The 23,313-nt window shown below is 37.9% G+C and overlaps 1 protein-coding gene across 26 annotated transcripts in view; it reads right to left on the reverse strand.

Annotated features, from left to right (window-relative positions):
• The window catches only part of Nrxn1 (neurexin 1), a 1,203,268-nt gene that overhangs the window by 618,540 nt on the left and 561,415 nt on the right, over positions 1 to 23,313 (reverse strand). For all 26 annotated transcript variants that reach the window (XM_055619661.1, XM_055619760.1, XM_055619722.1 and 23 more), the window contains one exon: positions 2,216 to 2,389. In XM_055619661.1, coding sequence (XP_055475636.1) covers positions 2,216 to 2,389 — 174 coding nt within the window. The remainder of the gene's footprint in view (positions 1 to 2,215; positions 2,390 to 23,313) is intronic.

Here is a 23,313-nt window from a genome sequence, read left to right on the forward strand (position 1 = left end):
AATTACTCCAATTAGAAAAAAATAATAACAACTCTTCAAGTGAGCTCAACATAGGCTGATGAGAAATGTCAAACTCAAAATGGGACTAAAGACAGGTTTTTGTCTAGCTGAGACATGTTTATAATTGAATCAACTGTTGTCCATTGTAATAAGCTATATATTAAATGTAAGGAGTGATTACTAATGAAAGATCAAAACTCTTTGCAGGCCAGGAACTTGAAGTTTAGCCAGTCTTGTTGCACAAGAATGATGGAAAACTTTTTCAAGCTGATATTTAGAGATGCCTAAAATATACTATTTTTATTAACAAGGAAGTTAAATAATTCTAATCTAAGGAGGAGTTAAATTCCCTGAGACAAGTTTCTTTGAAAAGATAATATATTGGATAGGTCTAATTTAATTGTTAATCCTAAAATCATGTGAATTTCATCATTTACACCTACAAGAAGTTTATATGAGCCTATTCTTAGGATCATTCAGGACAGAAATTGACAAATTAAATTTTGGAATAAAATCATCAGTGAAAGATGATATCAGAAAGATAGGAATGTGATGATATTCACCGAGTAAACAAAATCATGAGAAGTGGTAAAATTGTTAAGGCTGGGCTATTTAAAACTTACTCTATGCATAGGCAGACTATTCCATAAACTGCTGCTTTGGGTTCAAATATTCAGAAACTAATTTAAGGCCAGTGAAGAGAAACCTATAATTAAGTGTAATAGACAAATTGCCTACTAAATTAGATTGTAAACAACAGCAACTGTTATTATTACAAGCATTTGGTACGCAATCTTGTTCTCATTAACCTTTCTTTCCATCCTGAACTTAGTGAACTAAGAAAATGTGTAAGGGTGGGGTCCTTTGTATCGTGTCCTTTTCCTGCCTTGTGGTTACTGAGCTGCCTATATCTCTTTTAAAAAGCACTTGCCACACAATATCTAGGAGGGCTTACTTTTGAAAAGTAGTGTCCAAGAAACTGTAGTGCCTTTCCCTTAAAACATAAATAAACCAATGACCTAGTCTCATGTATTAGACCATTCCTAAGGAACAAAATTGTATCTCACATTCTTGTATTCTCCTATTAGGAAAAGTTTACATGTTTAATAATTGTGTTTCTTTTACTAAATAAGTCACATAAGAAATCACAGTCTTTGTTTTACAAATGTTATTTCAAAAATTAAAAAAAATGTAAGTATGACGATGATATTAAAACTGAATTCAAAAAAGATTTCCACTAATACTCTTACTTTCTTTTATTATTTCAACAGCTTGAATTTAAGTTAACTTTTGAGAGAAACAGATGCTTCGGTGAGGGGAAAATGTGATTTCAAATTAAAAAGTTTCATAGAGTTAGATAATTGCTAAATATTATGACGTTATTTTGGCTGAGAAGTGATTCATAATCTCTGTAAGAACAGGAATCACAATTTGTTCTTCCTTTTCCCTTATGCAAAATTTCATAGAAATATAAGTTTTCAAAATGGCTCAAACTATGTTGAACATTAAAAGAGCAACAGTAACACAGAGAGAGCCATACAATTCATGATAATATGATTGAATTACATTCGTGGAGGTAGAACTGGCTCAAAAAAACTGCAGTGTTGAAGAGAAAATTACCTAAAATGAAAGCAGCAATCAAAAAAATTCCTGTAGGATAGGAGGCATGAAAGAATGTAAGAACATGGAGTGCATTTCCAAAGATCATGCATTAGCCCCGGATAATAAAAGAAAACTGTCCTTGACAAAACATAGAATGTATTGCTTGCTATCAGATACATGAAAATAAAATCGTGATCTGGGAATAAATTCAAAGTCCTATTCTCAGTTTTCATCCCATTGAAATTAAAGTTTAAAAAATGGGTAAAAACCTTATAATTACTGGAATATATTTTTCCATTTTAAATGGGTATCTGATGCTCTAATTATAGCATTATAGGACTGATTCATATGGTACTTAGCCAAACTACAGTCTTCTATGGAAAAGGGAGAAGCTCTGCAGTTCCAGCTCTTATTCTACGTTGCACCTCAGTGTATTCTTACAAATAATCCAGAAAAATTAAGATTTGTAGAATGTTCAAACAATAGATATGTAAAAGAAAATGTTAGCAGCTGGCAGAAAAAAGTTTTGCTGGCCAGTGAGGAGGTTTGTTCTAAATGAACTTATATTTTGGTTGTATCAGAACTGTGCAGTGTAAAAACAGAGATGTAGTACCTTCACATCCTCTTTCAATTTGCCCATTGCAGAAAAGAGCATCCGAGATGAGATCTGGAAGCCTGCCATTCAAGTCCACAGATGCCAAGCAACCTTGAAAGCCTTCTTTGGCATGGACCAGTTTCGGCAAGGATTTGTATGTTTCTTTAGCCACTCCTCCAATATACAAGTCACCTGTGGGAAGATCAATTTAATTGTCACTAAAGTATCTCAGCATCAACTTTGAACATGCAGTCTGTTGAGAAAAACAAAAGTGACTGTGTTTATTTTATATTAAATTAATGAGGTAACTGTATGACCTGCTATTTTCTTAAAAGTACAAAATAATGTAACATTTGAATCAACTATTAGCACCTGACATTTTTGTAAACACTACTATCTAGAGCACCGTATGGATTCACTAGGGCACCACCAAATGCAAAGGCATAGCCACTAATATATATATATATATATATATATATATATATATATATATATATATATATATATATACCTGAACAGAATACAAGCCAGGTACTCGAATTATTAGTAAGTCCATTTTGCAAAACTAGAACAATAAAATCTATCCTGTGTGTTTCTTTGAACAACAAAAGTTCTGATGTCAGTGCTACACTGTTGTTTTACTTGTTTGCTTTTTGTTTCCTTATTTTTTTAAAATTAAAATATAATTACATAATCTTCCCCATTTGCTTTTCTTCTTCAGACTTCTCCATGTATCCCATGGCTTCCTTTTGAAATTATGGTTTCTTTTTTAGTTGCTATTGTTTTACACACACAAACAGAGATACACACAGAGACACACACAGAGAGACATACATACAGAGATTCACAGACCCACAGAAAGACTACACATGCAAATACATACATGCATTGACTCATACAGAGACAGAAACACACAGACACACACATACACAGACATATACAGAAACACACAGAGAGACACACACAAATAAACAAAGACAAATACACAGAAAGAGACTCACACACAATAGAGACTCAAACACACACACACACACACACACACACACACACAACTGTATAAATACAACCTGCTCATTCCTTTAGAGTTACTTGTTATGTATATGATTTCAGGGCTGAACTAGATCAATCAGGATCAATCAGGGGGCTCATCCCTGGCATGGAATATTTCTCTTGCTCTCAGCATTCTTTAGCTTCTATAGTTTTTTTGTCTATGATTTCTGCCTGGCATATTAGCATGTCTATTGTTACTGTACTTGTGGTCATATTTAGGCAGTCATGACATTGAGGTATCAATGGTTTAGCTTTCTTGTCATTTTTAGAAGACACAGCAGCTTTGCTGGATCTCTGGCTCTTCTCTCCCCTCTTTCTCAGTGTTGCTTGAGCCTTGGGTGTAGAAGTTGTGCTTTAGAGGTTTCATCTGAGACTAGGTACTACAAACTTTTGTCCTCACTATTTTGACAGGTTGTAGTTTTCTTACCAACCCTCTTTTTTGAGTATCTTCTTCATTTACTCAATCCTTTTATAGTCATACTTATGTAATTGTTTACATGTTTCTATGCTAACTTAAAAATCATGCCACTTTTAACCCTTGGCTACCTTAGGATTTTTAAAGAAGTTATTAATTTGTGTTTCTGATTCTCCTCTGGTTTCAAATGTAGTATTTTCCTTAGCTCCTTGGTTTATGCTTCCTCAACTTTACAAACACTATCACAATCCTTGTTTTATTCTCTCTGAAGAGTATTCAGTGACCAGATGACATTTAGTCAATGAACCTAATGAATTCAATACATGGCACAGGAGGGTGACTTCAGAATTCTGTAATCTTTGGCTCCAGACCACAAGTTTTGCTGACACACACCTGTCAGCTACTTCTCCAACTCTTCTATCTATGAAATGTTTCTCTTACCTAAATCAATCTAACTTCATGTCATCCTGTATAATTTTAGCAGTATAAAAAAAATCTGTGTATTTCTTATGCTCACCTAAGCAGCTCTGTTGTCTCCATAAGATTGAGAGCAAGAACTGATAAATGCAGCATTTGTTGAAACGTGAGAAACAAAGTCTTTCAGACAGATTAATTCATATCTGCTACCAGCACTCACAAAACAATCATAAGCAGAGGAAAATAAATCCCTAAATCTGACATTCCCTGATTTTGTTGGTGAAAATATTGAGAATGAAAGTATGTAGCTTTACCAATATCATACAGCTTCAAGAACTGAGAAATCTGGCTCCTCACTCTAGCAAATAAAACTGTTTTCATTACAATAGTGCACCACTAATATCTTATAATTTGTGCAGAAAGTACTGAATGTGTTTCTCCCCATCTTCTAAATAGCACTGAATAAATCATCACCCTTGATATTTAAGAATAGGATGGTATTCATCATGCAATACTATTTTTGTAATATCATTTGATTATTTTCTTTCACATTTTCATCCTCTTTTGTCTCTCAACTAAGTTAAATTTCAAGCCATTGTGTTTTATTTGCTTTAGAAGGGCTTGAGTCATAAAGATATAAAATTAGCTTTCTACATTTGAGTTTTTAAAACATAGATTCTTCTAGGAATGTGACAAATATATAGACATTTATATAAGGAAAGCAAAACTTTCTTACACTGCAGTCGGACAAGCAGGAAGCATAATCTTGTGTGCTTAGCTTTGGTGAATGTCAAAAGAAGGGCATTGCTTTCTAATTTAAAAGCTGACCCCTGTTGTGTCTCCATACTGCAAGGAGATTTAGAAGAGTAATGTAGATGGGGAAGTTTCCTCAGGGGAACCCAGAAGCACAGCAAGATTTTTGTGGATGAACCCTTTCATGATAGATTTAGCTACTGTGTCATATAACTTTCCATTCTCCACTATATTGTAGAAGGAATGGAACAATTTCCAGATAATCCAGAAATAGCAAACCAAGTCTGAGCAGGGTAGGTCCCATCATAAGGACATAGGGGTTAGACAGCATTTCAGTGGTTGTGTGGATGGGGACCATAGAATATCTGAGACTGACTCTCAGACTTCTCTTTTATCTCTCTATTTTACAAAAGATTGGTATTGTGGGAATTTCTGAGGGTAAACTCTGTAATTTAGAAATTACTTGGGGAAAAGAGAACCAGAATTTTTCAAGTTCTCACTTTCATTAACTGCAAGAATCATAGCTCAAAATAGAAATCAAGGTAAACTTAAAAAATAAACTGGAAAAATTGCTTTCTTTTTTTAATTCTTTATTAATTACATTTTATTCACTTTGTATCCCCCCTGTGTTTCTCTCCCTCCTCCCTTCCCAATAACTCCCTTCCTCCACCCTCTGCATGCATGCCCCTCCCCAAGTCCACTGATAGGGGAGGTCTTCTTTTCCTTCCTTCTTATCCTAGTCAATTAGGTCTCATCAGGAGTGGCTGCTGTGTCTTCTTCTGTGGCCTGGTAATGCTGCTTCCCCCTCAGGAGGAGGTAATTAAAGAGCAGGCCAATCAGTTCATGTCAGAGACAGTCCCTGTTCCTATTACAATGGAACCCACTTGGATACTGAACTGCCATGGCTACATCTGTGCAAGGGTCTTAGGTTATCTCCATGCATAGTCCTTGGTTGGAGTATCAGTCTCAGGAAAGACCCCTGTGCTCAGATTTTTTTTTTTTTTTGGTACTGTTGCTCTCCTTGTGGAGTTCCTGTCCTTTCCAGATCTTACTGTTTCCCACTTCTTTCCTAAGATTCCCTGCACTCTGTCCAAAGGTTGCCCATAAGTCTCAGCATCTGCATTGATAGTCTGCAGGGCAGAGCCTTTCAGAAGTCCTCTGTGTCAGGTTCTTGACTTGTTCCCTCTTTTCTCCTTCTTCTGATGTCCATCCTCTTTGCCTTTCTGGATAGGAATTGAGCATTTTAGCAAGAGTCCTCCCTCTTGATTAGTTTCTTTAGGTGTACAGATTTTAGTAGGTTTATTCTATATTATATGTCTATATTAGTGAGTACAACCACTGTGGAAAGCAATCTGGCTCTTTCTCAGACAACTAGGAATAGCGCTTCCTCAAGATCCAGCTGTACCACTCCTAGGCATATACCCAAAAGAGTCTCAAGTACATAATAAGGACATTTGCTCAACCATGTTTGTAGTAGCCTTATTTGTAATAGCCAGAAGATGGAAACAGCCCAGATGCCCCTCAGTGGAGGAATGGAATGGATGCAGAAATTGTGGTACATCTACACAATGGAAATTTACTCAGCAATAAAAAAAAAAAAAAAAAAAAAAACCAAGGAAATCATAAAATTTGCAGGTAAATGGTGGGATCTGGAAAAGATCACCCTGAGTGAGCTATCCCAGAAGCAGAAAGATGCACATGGTATATACTCACTCATATAGACATATTATATAGACAAAAATTGCTTTCTTGAACACTGGAGAATATGGGCTGAGGTTTATACTTCAGTGTGACTAATATCAATGCAAGGATGTGCTCACTACACTCATTTGCTTACCTAAATTCTTCAGGGTGCTTTAATTATTTTTCAGGACTAACGACAGTATTAGATTACAGTGTTGGGCTGAATGAAGATCTCCTAGCCCTGCCTTTAAGAAGTTTGGATATAGAACTTAAGACTAAAAATTATGCAACTGAGGAAGACAATGCAATCACTCCTGATGAGACCTGATAGACTAGTATCAGAAGGAAGGAGAGGAAGACCTCCCCTATCAGTGGAGAAGGGGGAGGGAAGGTGGAGTTGGGAGAGGAAGGGCAAAGGAGCTACAGGGTCTTAATAAAGTGTAATTAATAAAAATTAAAATAAAAAATTACACAACTAAGGTTAGACATCTGTGAGCCATGCTTCTTTCAGGTAATTTTCGGAGGTTGTTCAGAGTTTTTTAAGAATCTATCTTATTGCCTGAGCCTGGTGGACAACTAGTGCATATGATTAAACACCCTGTAGACTGAGATCACACAGTGAAATAAAAAGTCAAGAAAGAAAAAAAAGGTATGGCATGGCACAGAAGTGATTCCAAAGAAGGCACAGTTCCCTCTCCTTTTCTGCTTCCTACCACAAGTCTTATCTCCTAGTTTGTAAGCTAGTTTACCTGATTTCTTTTGATTGCTTGTGGAAGAACAATAGTAATCTTTACTGTGTGCTACTAAAGAGCAAAATGTATCACATCAAGTAGTGAAAGATCTGATAAGAACCTCAAACATTCCAAGGTGGATGGGTCTATATTTATAACTCTGGGGCTCATTCTCACTTTCATTACTGAAGCTGCACTTATCTCCCCACAAGTAGTCCTATCTTTATAAACTTTTCATATACTAGAGAGTGTTCTTGAGGTCCCCTGGTAGACTTCCATATAAAGAGAACAAAGGAAATGCTTAAGTGGGCTCAGCCCTGTGTACATTACCTCCTCATCAAAGATGCAGCACATCCTTTTGATCCTTGGGGAGATGGAAAGGAAATGACCCATTAACACTAATGGGTCCTTGCAGGTAAAAGTCCTGTGCATATGAAGGAGGATATGCTTCTTAATGACCCTGTGTGTGAAGAGGGCCTGGATGGACATCCATTAAAAGCCAAGTTTCCGCTATAGTTGAGTCTCACCTGTTGCCTTCTCCCTATCCCACCATCCAACCAGGCTGATTGGATGTTTTTATTCCTGTCCTTTAAGTGAGGTATATACAGAAAAAGGTAGAGTTGGAATATTTTCACCAAACATTGTGCCAAACATGCTTCATGTAATCAGGCTCAAATATGGATGTGGGTAAGTTTCTTAAAGAAACCTCAATAGTATCCTAACATCAAGGACCATAATACACAGAAGCACAAAGCATCTCTCACCAACATCATCTGAGGATACTTAGAAAGAGTGACTAGTCCGTCGCATCAGCACAGAAATTTTGGGCGAGCTTTGTAGTTCTCAAGATCTCTGACCCTGTTACTAACTGGTATCCATAGTGTAAGCTCATTAAATTACATTACTTCTTTAACAGTAACATTGTTCCTCTGTGGAATAGAATTAGTGATGCCTACCAGAAGAGGCCTCAAGGGTTACAGAGAACATTTCAATGTACATTTCATGTACTCTGCACATGATTGACACTATATGACTGAATTGATTCTGGTAAGGCACATGGTGTGTGCTAATGGTACTAGGAATTCAGAAGAAGTGAAATTTGTTCCTATATAGTGACAAGTTTCAGATTTGCAACAATTTCCTGGAATTCATTTAATTTGATCTAGTTTACAGACATCAGTGTGCTTAAAATGTGTCTTGTATAATATAACCAGAAATTAGGGCACAAGATAATTTTACTTACCCAATTTGAAACCAAATAGCACAGAACCTCATAAAATAATCAGAGATTTTTTTCTTCGTAAATATCTTCTAATTTAGACATATTTAGAGATTAAGAAAAGACAAACAAACAAAAACATTCTATGAAGGCCAAGAGGCAATTTGTAGGTTCAGGCTGAATCTTTATTAGACAATGAGAAAACAAAAAGATTTTTGTGAACTTTTTAGGGTGGATCATGATAGAAGACCTGAGATTAAAAGGAATAAGAAACCTTATTTTACAAAGACATAACTGCAGATACAAGACCTGGGGTGCAGTACTGATGCAGTATGGAGGCAATGTGAACATGGTATTAGTATGAGAAAACAGAAGATCAGGTGAGAAGGCATACTTGGAAGAGAAGAATATTCAACTACTTGTTAAGTATATCAATAATGTTAGATAAAGAAAAGCCAAAAGAAATTATATAAGTGAAAATTACAGGACATGATGGGTCTTCTGACTATTGGCTGGTAAAAAATAAGTAAAATAAAAATCAGCGGTATGTGTCAGGGACGGCCAAATAGGCAGGGAAAACTGGTATGTGAACGTGAGGAGACACACTGTACCTGACACTGCAATGTGGTATTTGAGCACTAGTTAGAAGCGTCCAGGGATATGCACAAGGCCCAGAGAACAGGAGTCACAGCTGGGATCCTCTGGGCTTTCCAACCAAAAACAAATAAATAAGGTGGTAGAAGTGATTTCTTTCTCTATCAAAACAGTGAACAGAAGGCAATCAGGGCAAAGTGTCTCATTTCTTCCTGAGAGCAGCAGAACCTAAGTGTCAAGGTATAATTAGTTCTTTGACTCAGCTGTCCTATTTATTCATATGTACTTTTCTCAGCCTCTTCAACATATCACTTTTATTTTAACTAAAAAGAACATACATAAAAGGACAGATGTGACTAGTCATGACTAGAAAAATATAGGTTTATAAATTGTCATTTGGGAGAGAATCAAACTCATATACTATCACTTGTTTTTTGATGGCTGCCTAGGAGAAAAAAATCTAATTCTATATGCAGGGCACTCTAATGTTTCCATCATTTCTTGTGATTCATTGCTGAAAAAGACTGAATCTGCCCACACTGGTTTCTGCCCACACATAGTGCCCTTCCTTTCCCCAGGGAACAACCAACCTCTGCTCTTAAATCTTTGTCCTTAGTTTTAATTTTAATCTTTTCTTGTTCGACCACAAAGGAATTCCTGCAGAGCAGATCTCTTCCAGATAGGAAGAGGAAAATATTCTTGGGTAGAGAAATCATATCTGAATGTATTTGTATGAAAAGGTGTTCTGTTAGAAGAAAATCATCTGTCATCCTTAAGGAATAAACAGTCAGATATTAACTTTCTTTTTCTGGGAACAGAATATCAGTTTGATCTTTCTCATAACTGTTTAAAAATAGAGTATATTCAATTATTAAAAGAAAAAACATAGGAAGTAAATATTTCTCAAATAATTCTGAGCTTTTAAGTAGATAAATCTGTATAATGACTATAACAAGCCTCATATAGCCAAGATCATCAAAGTAGGCCCGATCCTTTTTTTTTTTTCACCCAAAGAAACAATCCAGGCGGATATTTTGCTCTGAGATGTAATATCTATATCTTTAACAGATCCTTATGGAAAACACTGAAGCTGACTTTAGAATGGCTTTGCTGAAGAGACGCCGAAAGGATACTAGTCTGACTGAACAAATGTTCCTGAACTTCAGATATTGTAGTCTGCTTTGCTATATGAGATGTTTGATCCTACAGTAATCTAGCTTTAATTCTGTAAGAAATGCCTATAAAATCTTATCTTTAAACTTACACTGGATTTAGGGGTTCCAAAAAATAATTGTCCCCTCACTGGAAAAGTAGACTTTGAAGACTTTTTGCTTTATAACAATTAAATTACTAGTTTTCCCAGGGAAAGAAAAAAAAAAAACCTGAGTGAATCCTTAGCTCTATTTGGTATATCACACCTGACACTCAAACTATTGCTACAAGTAACTGCCAATTCCTCTGACATTGGTCCTTCCATTTTCACTCTCATTTCTAGTCCTTGTTGACTTTTTATTTTTATTTTTTTTCTGCAATAATTCATTCCCTGGTAGCTCTCCCTCCTTTCACCCTCTATTGCCTGCACATCAATCTTCTCATTGCATTCTGTTATCACTAATATGTGTATATGTGTGTGCCCATGCCAGAGCATGTGTGCAGACTTGGAAAACAACTTTAAAGGGTTGAGCTTCTGCTTTTACCTTACTGTAGGCTCTGAAGATCAAATTCAGGTCATCAAGCTTGCTTAGCAAGCACTTTTACCTTCCGAGCCATCCTACTGGCATCCAGCTGTGTCCTGGTTTATTCAGTATCTTGCTCCCTCTACAATCTAAGCTTGAAGTAGCCTCACATGAAATCTCTCGCTAAACTTTAAACTAGTTTTTCCCAATACTGTTTCCCAGGCGGATGACTGAGATTACATCATCTTGTTCCTATACCTTGACAGTCAGTCATCTACAGTTACCTTCATTTCTCTTTTTGTTTTCCTGCCATTCCATCAGAGTTCGAAGTACTCACTATTTTCCTTATGAATGCTTTGCTTTTACCAATGCTGCATTTCAAGACTCTGTTCAATTTTAAGTGGTCATTCAAATTCTACCTTGATAATATATTTATCTAATATTAAATCAGTAAGATCTTTAAATCCTGACACAATTTTGCATCATCCCCTTACCCCCAAATCTGTTGTTCTAAGTGTTTTGCAGTGGATCTCTCATTTTCAGTTCAAATTATAAATAATCTGAGGAGATAATCATGGACAAGTCACTTTTAAAATCTTACTTTTACTTAGGACTCTGTGATTATTTTTGAATTATTTAATGGATGCATAATGAGTAGTAGTAGTTCAGATTTTAGAAAGAACCATACAAATGAAATGGTATAGTGGAAGTTGTATTGCTATAGCACTCATATATTTCTGCTTCCCTTCCTCTGAGAAACATGGATTAAAGTTAATCAAGGGGATGTCTCTTCTACTGATCTATTTCTCTAACTAACACAGAGGTTAAGCCTCAAAGCCCATTAGAAGAATATGACAGTTTTCTGTTTAATAGAGTAATTTATTAGAGAAATTCATGAGTGGTTTTAGTTAACACACATTGCATTTATTTGTAGTGAGAGGTGAATAGATAACCTAAGAATGTAGAAGCAGTTTGAGGTATCAGTGCGTAATAAGGGGAATCCATCTCTTACTTTTCTTCTGAAGATAAAAACAAATGTGAAACCCTTGCGGGGAACCCGTTTGGTCCTACCCTGCCTCTCTACTTGAGCTGTCTGGGTATATATACAGTAACAACCTTTGCTATATTATACACAAGCACAGCCTCACTCCAGCAGACTTCATATCACAGTTTATGCTGTGGACACTGCTAACTCTTTTCAGACCCATCCATTCTGTAGCCCTACATGTTATCACAGAGTGAAGGATACCTTTACTTGCATATAGATCATAGCCACGCTACTGGATCCCCCATCTCTGTCCTCTGCAAGTTCAATAATCCCCATTTGTACTTCCTGTTGGTTTGTCTGTGTCTCCCTTCATTCTGGATTGTCTTTGAGCCACCAACCAATGACTGCTAGAAACGGAGAACTTCTCCAATGAAAATCTTTTTTCTTGGCCACTTTGCTAGTTCTAGATGTTCCGATCTGATGCTTTCCTCCCACATCCAACAACACAATGCTTCAGTTAAAGCACAAACAAGACCACTACCGCCAACATTATCAACAACAACAGTAGAACTTATACATTTCCTAAAAGCAATGCGGCTGAATTTAGATATGAGGTTCTTGTTTGTTTGAATAATGGTGTCCTTTCTTCTTGAATCACTCGTGTCAGGCACTGCTATGGTCAAAATCAGGAACAGAAGCTAGGTCATAACATGGTGAGATACTGTTTGCCTAGTATTCCAGAACCTGGAATCAGTCTCCAGCACTGAAAAAAATGGGGAACAAAGCTCTGACTTCGTCACTCTAATATAGTAATAACTGGCATCATTGAGATGTACCCAGGTTTACACTTGGGCAAACACTGTTCTATTTGCCAAAGAAGCTACCAGTGAGGAAAGGTCACCATGAGCTCAGGCTGCACATACCACGAAGGCTCTGGGGATCAGAGCAATAGAGCTCGAGAAGAGGGGAATCACACTGAAAGTCCAGTCTTCTGAAACTGTTATTACGTCAGTTAAACCACCCTGGCTTACACGTATGTACTCCAAAGACAAAAGACCATTACTACAAGTGCAGGGGATTTTGGAACGTTCCTGCCAGTTGAGAAAAGTAACAGTGGTAGCAGTGGAGCCTCAGCAAGGTGGCAGATTCTCCGAGCGATGGATCTGCAAGCTGAGAAACCCCAGAAGAAAAGCCAGTCAAATTTCTCCCATGGTTATAATTATTTGGTATCATTTTTTGAGCCATGGTTCAAACTCTTATGACACGAACATTTAATATTTGGATGCAGGGCCTGCTTTCCAACTGCTGTTTACAGATAATAGAGTCAGAAACATGCAGCTATCTCTGTCATACCTCACTGCTAATATTTTCATGTGAAGGATGGGCAAACCAAAAAGGCTTGCGTGCCGAACCCAATACATTCCTATAGCTAGAGTTTGAGAGTTAATAGGTTCATTATTTTTACGGCAAGATTAGAAAATGGTTTTCATTCTGACATTTAATTTCTAGCTGAAATTTTGAGAAAAAAAATGCCTATTGAAGAATTTTTGTTTTTAAAAGAGGATTTTTTTGAGACATATAGCATGAAGACAGATTTTGTTTATGTGTTTGGCCAACAGGCTGAGGAAAACCTGGTGGACATGCTAAATGGAGAATAATGGAAGGGAAGTGCTATAAGGTGCATGTGGTCATTCATCTTCTTTTAAATCTACTTTATGCCAGCGACACTGGCAGATGGGGTGGAAGTTCAGGCAAATAAATCCACGTCAAGCTAAATTCATTTGGTGGCTTTAAAATTTAAATTTGACATTTGGCTTTTAAGAGAAAGCCAGGTAGAACATTTTTTCAGTGCTCTCCTTTTGTCCCCAACAAGCATGCATACCTGTGATCAATATCCTTACCAGCCACTTCTGTCATGATTATGCTTTGGTTTTCCTCTCGTGGTATGATACTCATTTAAACTGCAGATGGGTTGGCTGTGATTGTATATACTGTTATAATTTGCATATGTTTTTTCACTAAGCTTGAGAGTGATTTGACTTTTCCACACTCTTTAAAACACTCAAGTATTATTATTGTCTAGACCTCACAATTAAGCAAAGCATTATCAGGAAGAGGGAGTCACTGGGTCAACACAATCCTTCCAACATCAAAAGAATGAGGCTGGCACATGAGACCCCACCTCCAGGGCTACTTCTTTCTCTTCTTCTTTAATTAAAAGTAAAATAACAGGAGAAAAATTAGTACTGTTGGCTGGACAGTGGCTGTAGAGGTAACCTTCATTCACGTTGTATTAAGATGTGTCTCTGTATATCCAATTGTTAATTGATGGTAGTAAGTTAAATGTTGACAGATTCTGGTATTGTCATTACTATTCAAGCATCTCCTGTCTCAATGCTGTGTAAAAATTGTTCTCTGATAAAGAGCTGAACAGTGTATAGCAGAAGAAGGTCACCAGACCATGAGGGAGTTTCCATGAGGACAAAGATGAATCAGGAGAGACCAAGGTGAAACTGGCAGACAGGTAGCAGGGTATGTGGCTGGGAAGTAGGCCAGGCTAGCAGGGACAGGTTAAAATAAATGGGAATCTGTCCAGCTATTGAGCTTTAAATCTCATTCATAAATGTAACATATCTTGCTCTCCTTTTCTGATAGCTACATCAGGCATAAAAGTACTTTATTTCAACAGGTGGCGGCCCAGGCTTTTAATCCCAGTATGTTGGAGGCAAAAGCAGACTGAGCTCTGAATTTGAAAAGCAAGTTCCAGGACAGCCAAGGCTACCCAGAGAAACCTAGTCTTGATAAACAAAACAAAGCAAATAAACAAACAAAACAAATAAGTAGAGTTGGAAATGACTTCTGGCATTGAATGAAAGTATGTATAATGTAGGTATAAATCTGTTGTTTTCCTGAATTTTTTAATTTAAATAATTTAAAGTTCTCAACTTAAACAACTGAAAACTTAATTTGTGTGGGTGGATCTCTTGCTATTTCAAGTTTAAAAGAACTTCTGTTTCCTATAATGGCGGCCTATTTAGTGCAGGTCAAAAAATGTGTCTTATACTACCTTAATGCAAGAAGTTACTCATCACTGTTTTGTTTTGTTTTGTTTTGTTTTGTTTTGTTTGGATAGTCTGAAATTACACAGCAGCATAGGCAATGGTAAAGTAACATTCATGATTTACAGACATTGACAAAGAACTTCTAAAATATTATAAGACTTACAGAATTAAGTAAAATATTTTTCTTTAGATTTTTCTGTTTTTTTTTTTATTTTTTGGTTTTTTTTCTTGTTTTTTATTTTTATTTATTTATTTATTCACTTCTTTATTTATTTGTTTGTTTGTTTGTGTTTTTAACCAAAAAAGGACTTCTTCCACGGAGAAAGATAGGATATTTTCAATATAATCACCAGAGCCTTCAGTATGCCAAAGTATCTCTCCAAGGGCTTTATTTGTTCAGTATGCAAATATGTATGAGGAAGGATTCATCCTCAGAGCTTTGGAGGTAAAGGAAATGGAAGGCAGTAACAGTTGAAAAACAAGAAAACAGCCTGTTAAAGCAACTAATGATTGAGTGACAGCCGATCTCTAACCCCCAACCCTAGGCCTTGTGTTTGCTGGTCCTGCTTTAAGTCTCTAAAATGTTACCACACTATGGAGCACATAGACCGACATAGACCAGGTAAAATATTTGCTGCAGTGCCACAGGAGGACTTCAGAAACTGTGTGAAAGACAGAAGGAGAGAAAAGTATGTGAAAAGTCATCAAAATATTAATTTCTTCTCTGTTGACCACAAGTGAAATTTTCACCATTATCTAAAGTGGTTATATACACATTTAAAATTTTTTATATGAAAGGCAAAGTTTTAATTTATCACATGGTATCCCAAACAATTAATATAATCACTTTTCAGTCTACGTAAAGAGCAGGTTGCTCTAGGATATATCATCCTCCTGCTTCAACTTCCAAAGCACTAATTACAGGCATGTGCCCCAACTTTGATTTATAAACTGTGTTTTGAAAGGATGGAAAGATGGCTCAGCAGTGAAGAGCACTGGCTGCTCTCACAGAAGACTTAGGATTGGTTCCTAGATGCAGTCTTTTGGCCTCCAAAACACCAGGAATTCAGGTTGTTTTCTGCTGTTTTTATAGTTTATTAAGTAGTGGTAAAAACAAAACAAAACGAAACAAAAAACCAAAAAATAAACAACAAACAAGAAACAATTAGGTATCCTAATGGCAAAGATCAAACTTGCTCCAACGAGCTCTGGGCCCCTAATCAGCAGAAAGTAGTCTAATGGTAAAATTGCCCCAATTCTGACCCCTGACTTTATTCAGGGATATCTTTCCTTTTATCTCTGTTCTTTCTTCTCTCTTATCTAATGTCAGGGGGTTGAAAGAGAAGAATAAAACAGGTAGAGAAGGGTGGAAGAAAGAACTCACAAAGTAGTAAAATACTGCTTACAGAAGATGCTAACTGTTGAACATCGTGTCTGAAGTCAAATTCTTCCACAATTGAGTAGGAAGGAGCAGTAGTTTGAATATGCTACATTTTTTTCCTGCCATTATGGCCACAATCATATCTTCATTCCTGAGATTATATTAATAACTTTTATTTAAAGGGTTTATAAAATTGTATGGAAACCTGTGCATCACTGTGGAAAGACAAAGACATCGCATAGCTGGAGTTACAGGCAGATATGAAGGCTGGATCCCATGTGAGTTCTTGGAACCAAATTTTGGTCTTCTACAAAAGCAGCCCATGCTCTTAACTGCTGAGCTATTTTGCCAGACATCACTATTTAAATTTTTGCATTAAAGATGATTTTATAATATCAAATTATACAATTGACTCAAAAGAGAACTAAAATGTATTCTGTGGACTTGTGCATGATTCAAATACCTCAACACTGCACATTTTGGATGGCTTGAGGTAAAAAGTGGTTTGATTATATTAGATCATCTTGATGATCATCTTGCTCATCTTACTCATCTTATTTCAATTGATGAATTACTTTATATATAAATCTTTGATCCTTGTCAAGCTCACTATAAATGACAGCAATGGGAAGAATTACAGTGACAAAGATAATTTATTGGATTTTGAATAGGAGTGGAAAAAGAGACAGATCTAAGCAAGGAGTTTCCTTCATGAAGATATTCAATCTTGTATAACTTCCTGATGTTGTGCATGACTCACATTTACGTCCAGCAAAAAATCTAATGATTACGTCAGATCATCAAGCTTTTAAAAACACAGATGGATCTGTAAATTTATGGTTTATAAATTTATAAATGCAGTGGTATGTGATATAATAGAAATAGCACATTTGTACAGGAACTCATAGTGTCTGAAATTCTAGAATGCCAAAGGACATCAAAGGACTCAGGAGTAGAGATTGGAGGGGAAGAAGGAACCTCCTATAGGTTTAAGATATAAGCAAATCCCATTCCTTGATTAGTACACAGAAAGTTAAAGATAACCTTTGAGAATACTTAGGCTTTCTCTTTTGTACTTTCATTGCCAACTCAAACATGTCTTCAAATAACTCAAACATGTCTTTAGTAGGTGCATAATTACACACTGTAATTTTATTTCCCATCCCTCTTCCTGATATCAGAGAGATGATACATTCTAGTTAAACATGCCTTTTAAGAATTTAGGTCTAGGATCCTAAACCCAAGTTAATCTTGAGTATTGACGTGACTGAAGAACAGCACACACATGGGGCTTAATGCTTACGTACTAAGTTTTGAAAGTAGAAAAGGCCAACTAGAAGAAGAAGGGACAGCTGCCTTGCTAGTTCATGCAGCCCTTGCAGATGCTCAAAGAAGCAGGTACTGCTTTTACCAATGGTCAGTCTCTGTTCCCCACCGTGCACCCCACCTCTCTCTCCTTTCTCCCTCCCATGCCTTTCTTTCTTTTGTTTCCTTAGGTTAGTCTTAGTTGGTTTATGCTTCTTGTAGCACAAGATCTGTGTCTCATCTTTTCTTCATTAAAAAGACAGAGGCCAGTGTGCTGAGCTAGGTTTGCTCCTTATACATATGGTGGTCACAACCATCAGTAACTGCACATCCCCTGCAGTTCTGGGGGAGCCAGATAGGAAGACCTGGCTTCCTCCTCTATCCTTTGTATGCACAAGGCATGCATGTGGCACATATACATCAGTGTGCATGCAGCACTCACACACATACAATAACTGTTGTGAGGTAAAGAATCAGGAAGTAGAAGGCTGGACCTGTAGACACATGGCTGGATAGATCAGTTCACTGGAGCACATCACTGCTGGCACGGAAAGGAATGGGTCAGATCTCAGGGTTCCTCAAGTTCCTGTGATCCCACTGGATGGGAAAAGAAGTCTCAGAATTGGAAGAGGTTAACTATCTAATATAGGGTGTTTCTGCAAAATGAGAAAGATTCCAAAGTGGGTGCAAAGGATGATGGCATTTAAACCTCAGAGTTGTTAGTACAAGATGCACAATTTAAGCTGCAATAGTGTAACTGTGTGTCTCTCTAGAGGTGGGGGAGGTGAGAGTGGATTAAAACAAACTGTCAGAGGTTTTATAGTCAAGAGAATAGATTTGGTCTGATTTCTGCAAAGCTTGGGAATTCAATGGAGTCATCAAAGAGAAGCAATGGTTTCATGTCTCTAATTGTCTTCCAGGTAACTGTGGTGCAACTCCTGTGAGGGAAAAGGAGTAACAAAACTGTCAAGTATTACTCTGACAGACCCACAGCCTTATTGTCTCTGTTCTGAGCTGTGGTGATAGCCTCAGAGGTGGGCCTAGTCTATTGTCAACAGTGCAGCTGAAAGATCATTCTAAAGTGTGCCGCCAACTCCACTGACCCCAGCTTCTGAGGATGCTCAAAGCCCTTCTCCAGGAGCAGCAAACCACCCTGCTTCCTTCTGAGATATACAGAGCCTTAGAAACACAATGTCTTTCTCAGGAGGTTCGTACTGCATGCCATGAAAATCTAATTGGATATTTATAGCCAATTTGTAAAGAAGTGAGACCAGGCGCAGCAGCTGGGAAAACACCTGCTACCTTCTAGAGACCATGGTGACAGGTCCGTTCACTGAGTTTAAACCCTGTGTTTCGGGCACTTTGAGAATGAGATAAAGTGGAGAGTATTAAGCTGAACTGATGCCAGTAATGAGATGTTATCTCAGGGCAGTGCCAGCAGGCAGGGTAGAAAGAGGGTCTCAAAGGCATGTTGATAGCAGGAAAACAGGTTGGTGGGATGACTAGGAAGGAGGGAGCAGGTGCCAGGGACAGCCCTGTCTCCTGGAGATCCCACTGCAGTAATTAGAACAAACTCCCTACCCTCTGAGGGGCCTCACTGCTAGCCACTGAAAAGGTTTCCTTAAAATAACCTCCCACAAATGTAGAGTGTTAGTAATCTCACTGCATTATAAACAACAAGCCAGTGGGCAATTCCTGCACTGTCGATGTCTCGTCCAGCTCTAAGGCTAGGCTCAAAGTCAAATTCTTATCTGACATGTCCTGTTTGAGCAAAAAACAACAAAAACACAAACAAACAAACAAAACCAGGTACGGCAAATGGGCTACCAGAAGTCACATGTGCCAAACAACAAAGCTCAGACATGTTTCATCATGATCAACGTTTTGGAACTGACATTCCTTCATTAAATGTTTTTCAAAATGAACGTGAAAATGTCGAAAATAGGCAGACATGCCTTATAGTTAGGTCCAGAAAATGACAGCCACTAGGTAACAGACTGATCTGAGTTACATGAAAAAGAACAAGCCGAGGATATATGCAAATCTTCACTTAGAGACTGAACCTGTTGAAGCTGAAGGTCCTGGCTGTTTCTGACTGGGGTTTCTTCCAGTGGTTTGGGCGTGGGAAGCACAATAGCAGGCAGCTAGCTACCTGCAGGCTGAGATTTGAATGGCAAAATGAAAGAAGCTAAAAGGAGATTAGGAGGGAAATAATTTGGGATTTGTGAGAGGCATAAAGGAGGAGGAAGGGACAAAGTGCTCTCCATCTGGCTGACCTAGATGTGCCGAGTAACTCGGTGTAATTTTGCTAAGTGGCCACCTGAGGGCACTGTCTGATATGCACTTAGGAGTATGGTCAGCTCCAATCAAGTCCAATTGAGCCTCAATTTTCTGACAGATTAACTTAATACTTAAATAAGGCACCCATGGAAATTGAAACCCAAAACTATTCGTCTTTTCTATTTTTATTCTTGAACTAGATAAATGAATAAGCAAGACTGACCTCAATTCAAATTCCCCGACACTCATAAGGATTACATACTATAACCTCATTAAAATCCATCGAGTATTTAATAGAGACTCAATGAATATCAGCTTTTTCCCAGACACTTGAAAATACAAATTGTCAAATTAGGACAAGAGAAGCACAGGTAGAGACTACATTATCTTACTAAAGTGGCCAGGACTCAAAAGTTCCAGAATGAATAGAACTGTGCTCTGGAATCAGTCGAGAGCAAGGAAATGCTGTGCCTTTCATTGTTGTTGCAGCTTGTATATAGTAGTCAAAGGGAGTAGGCACCAGCAGCTGGGAATAAGGATGAAAACAAATTATATCAGCAGGGAGAGGCATACACCCATGAGACTTGGGCGGTGTCAGGAAAGATCATTTGAACAAGGTCATCAGCATGAATTCCTCTTCTGGAGGGATCCTTAGATTGAGGCTTGTTTGTGACCTGAGCAGAGGTGGGGAAAAAGAGAGGTCCGTGTTTCATATTTCAACATCTGCAAGATGAAACACAGTCATGGACAAAAGCGTGCATTACAGTGAAGGCTAAATGTGGAATTTTAGATTCTGGAAACAAAGAGATTCTGTTTCCCAGAGCAAACCGATCGAGTTACTCCACCTCCCCAATGTCATGGGTGGCCCTATGCTGCCCTCTGGTGTTTCTTTCAGGTATAGTAATGTAAGTGAAAACGTCCAAAATCTGCTTCAACCAAGTGACTTCAGATAAGGACTAATCAAAGTCAAACCACGAAAACAAAGGGCCACATACAAAACAATTAAAAGGTGGGCTACAGTTTGTTTAACATACATTGTGCCTTGTTTCAGGATGTTAATTCATGGCGTGTGAGGACGTTAACTAGACACCTGTTAATGGTTTCTGGGCATCGCTGGAGAGCTATACTGAAAAGGATGCAGAATTCTTCACTTCACCAACTACCATAAGCTGGTGGTAAAGGTAAGCTAATTGGTCTCACTTGGAGAAGTACAGATGTCTGCACTGATATGAAGAAGGTGTGGTTAAATCAGACTAATCCTCACAGGGTCAATCCTGGTGAAAATAAACCCAAAATAAACCACTGACTCAGATAAGGTGATTTCCCTGTTTCCTGCATTTCTAGAGGCTCCACTCTACATGAATGGTGTGCATGATCCGTTCTGGGAATGAAGCCCTGCAGGTCTTACATCCATAAACCCATCCTTAGCTTCTCGTGGGTGCCCAGAAGGGAAGGAGAAACAAACAGTGCTTGGCTGTTTTCGCTTGTTCTTCCCATACCCCTTAAACAAGGCTTCCTCAAAGTCTTCATTCTCAGCCCAGTTTCAGTACCCGCATGTGGCACCATAGCTTTCCTCCCCACTATGTCCTGCATGTGTGTGCTCAGATGAAGTGCATTTATTGGATGGTAACTTTTCGTAGCAGGACCCTGTCCTTTCTCCAGTGCTCTCCACTCTTAGCAGAGGTCGGTGCTCAGTAAACAGCATCTGGCTAGCATTGCATCATGAACAGCAATAGTGCGGAATAGATGAGGGATGTTCTCCTTCCATTGTGCTTCTTAGGGTTGTTGTTCCCGTTAAAAATTACACATGCACTTATAAGCTGAAACGTCAGCCTAATCTTATGGACTAGTTCTCATTTTGTAACCTTACTGAGAGGTCTTTCTAGAAGGCACAGCAGCTTCACAGAATAGAGCAGGGTATTTATTGGTAAAGAATCTTTGTTGAAGAAATATATCTGTAAAGAAGACTGCTTCACACACAAGCATGACACCTGCAGTTAGTATCCCAGAATCCACACAAACAGCCTTTTTGGCCATTCATGTGCCTATAAAACAGAGCAGAGATGCAGGAGTAGGGCCCAAACAGGGGCTCTGGCTGAAAGGAATATGGTAGAGAAGGCGAAAGCAAGAAACCCAGTGTCCTCCTCGAGGGTCCACACCATGAAGGCAGTGCAGGCATGTGTCTGTGCACCCCCCACACATGTAAACAAATAAATACATAAAACGAATTATTCATCTCGGGCAGTAGCCTCTAACTTAAATTGAGTTTTTTTTTTCTTTTTTAAATATGCATTTAGTAAGAATATCAGACTTAACATCTGAATTTGTCTACTCTTTATATAAGTTGTGGTTTTGGTATTTTTTACTATGGGAAATGTTTTATTAATATTCAGTGTTAAAAAGCATCCTTATTTTCAGAAAAAAAAAGTGTCTAAGATTTTTAAAGCTATCTTTATGGCACACACCCTTATCAGAAAGAATCCGACTAAAACTTCTTTATCATAAACATCTGAAGACACACAACCCACTGGATTTCAGGGCTCATGTTCACAAACTGCGTCTATAAGTATTGGATGGGTCAAACAATGGTGACCCATATGTTTCCAGTCATTTGAATCTCTGGCCTGACATCTGAGCTGTCTAGTGACAATCGTGTATGTGTCCTGAAATCTCTCTGACATAAACAAGGCATTGTTTTATTCAGCCGTAGTTGGCCTGGCCAGTGCACTGAACTTTACAATCCCCTTCGCCCCTTTCCTAGAAAATGGCCTCCTGAGCCTAACATGCAAAATGAGGGCATCTTCTGAATAGGAACCAAATACTCAGCTCACTACTGTCTCAGAGAAGACAAAGAAGCAGTAGAGCTTGTTAAAATGCATTCCTCTGAATATCCTGTTAGGTTTCAGCTAAGCTATTAGATTTGTAGCAAACAAAAGCTCTTTGAAGTTAACAAAGAGCTCCCTATGAAAAAAGGGAGACAACCATTACTAGATATTTTACAAGTGACAAATAAGCATCCAGCATTGTAAATATGACCCACAATCACAGAAAGCGAAAAGCTGCATTTTTCTCTAGAAAGAATAATGTTGGATTTTTCTTCTCCAGTTCTGTAACTCTCTAATGTATTTACTTCTTGAATCAAAGGGGGGGGGAATCCTATCAATATAAATGAGCAGCTTTTTAAAGAAAAATATGCTGGCAATCATATCTGAGGGGCTTTGCCATGTGTCAGGACAAAGTAGGAGGGAAGGCATGGGGGTGTGTGGAAAGCTGGGTTTACTGTTCTCTCCTCTAGAAGCTACTCCATCCCTGGTGAGACATTCTTGCTTCAGCTCTCCTATACTCAGACCAACACAATCTTCTCCAAAGCTTTCTGCTCTGTGCATTCTCAGTAAATCACAAAGACTCATAACACCTAATGTTATTTTCTCCTATTATACATGTCTTCTAACCATTTGAAAAATTAAATCTCAATAAGAAACAAAATGCCAGCTAAGGCTTTATCAACAGCTCATTAAAGCAACATTATTATGTGTGAATGTATGAGAGAGGGAGAGAAAAA

The sequence above is a fragment of the Psammomys obesus genome, unplaced genomic scaffold (genome assembly GCF_907164565.1).
Source record: "Psammomys obesus unplaced genomic scaffold, mPsaObe1.curated_primary_1811, whole genome shotgun sequence".
Classification (NCBI taxonomy): Eukaryota; Metazoa; Chordata; class Mammalia; order Rodentia; family Muridae; genus Psammomys; species Psammomys obesus.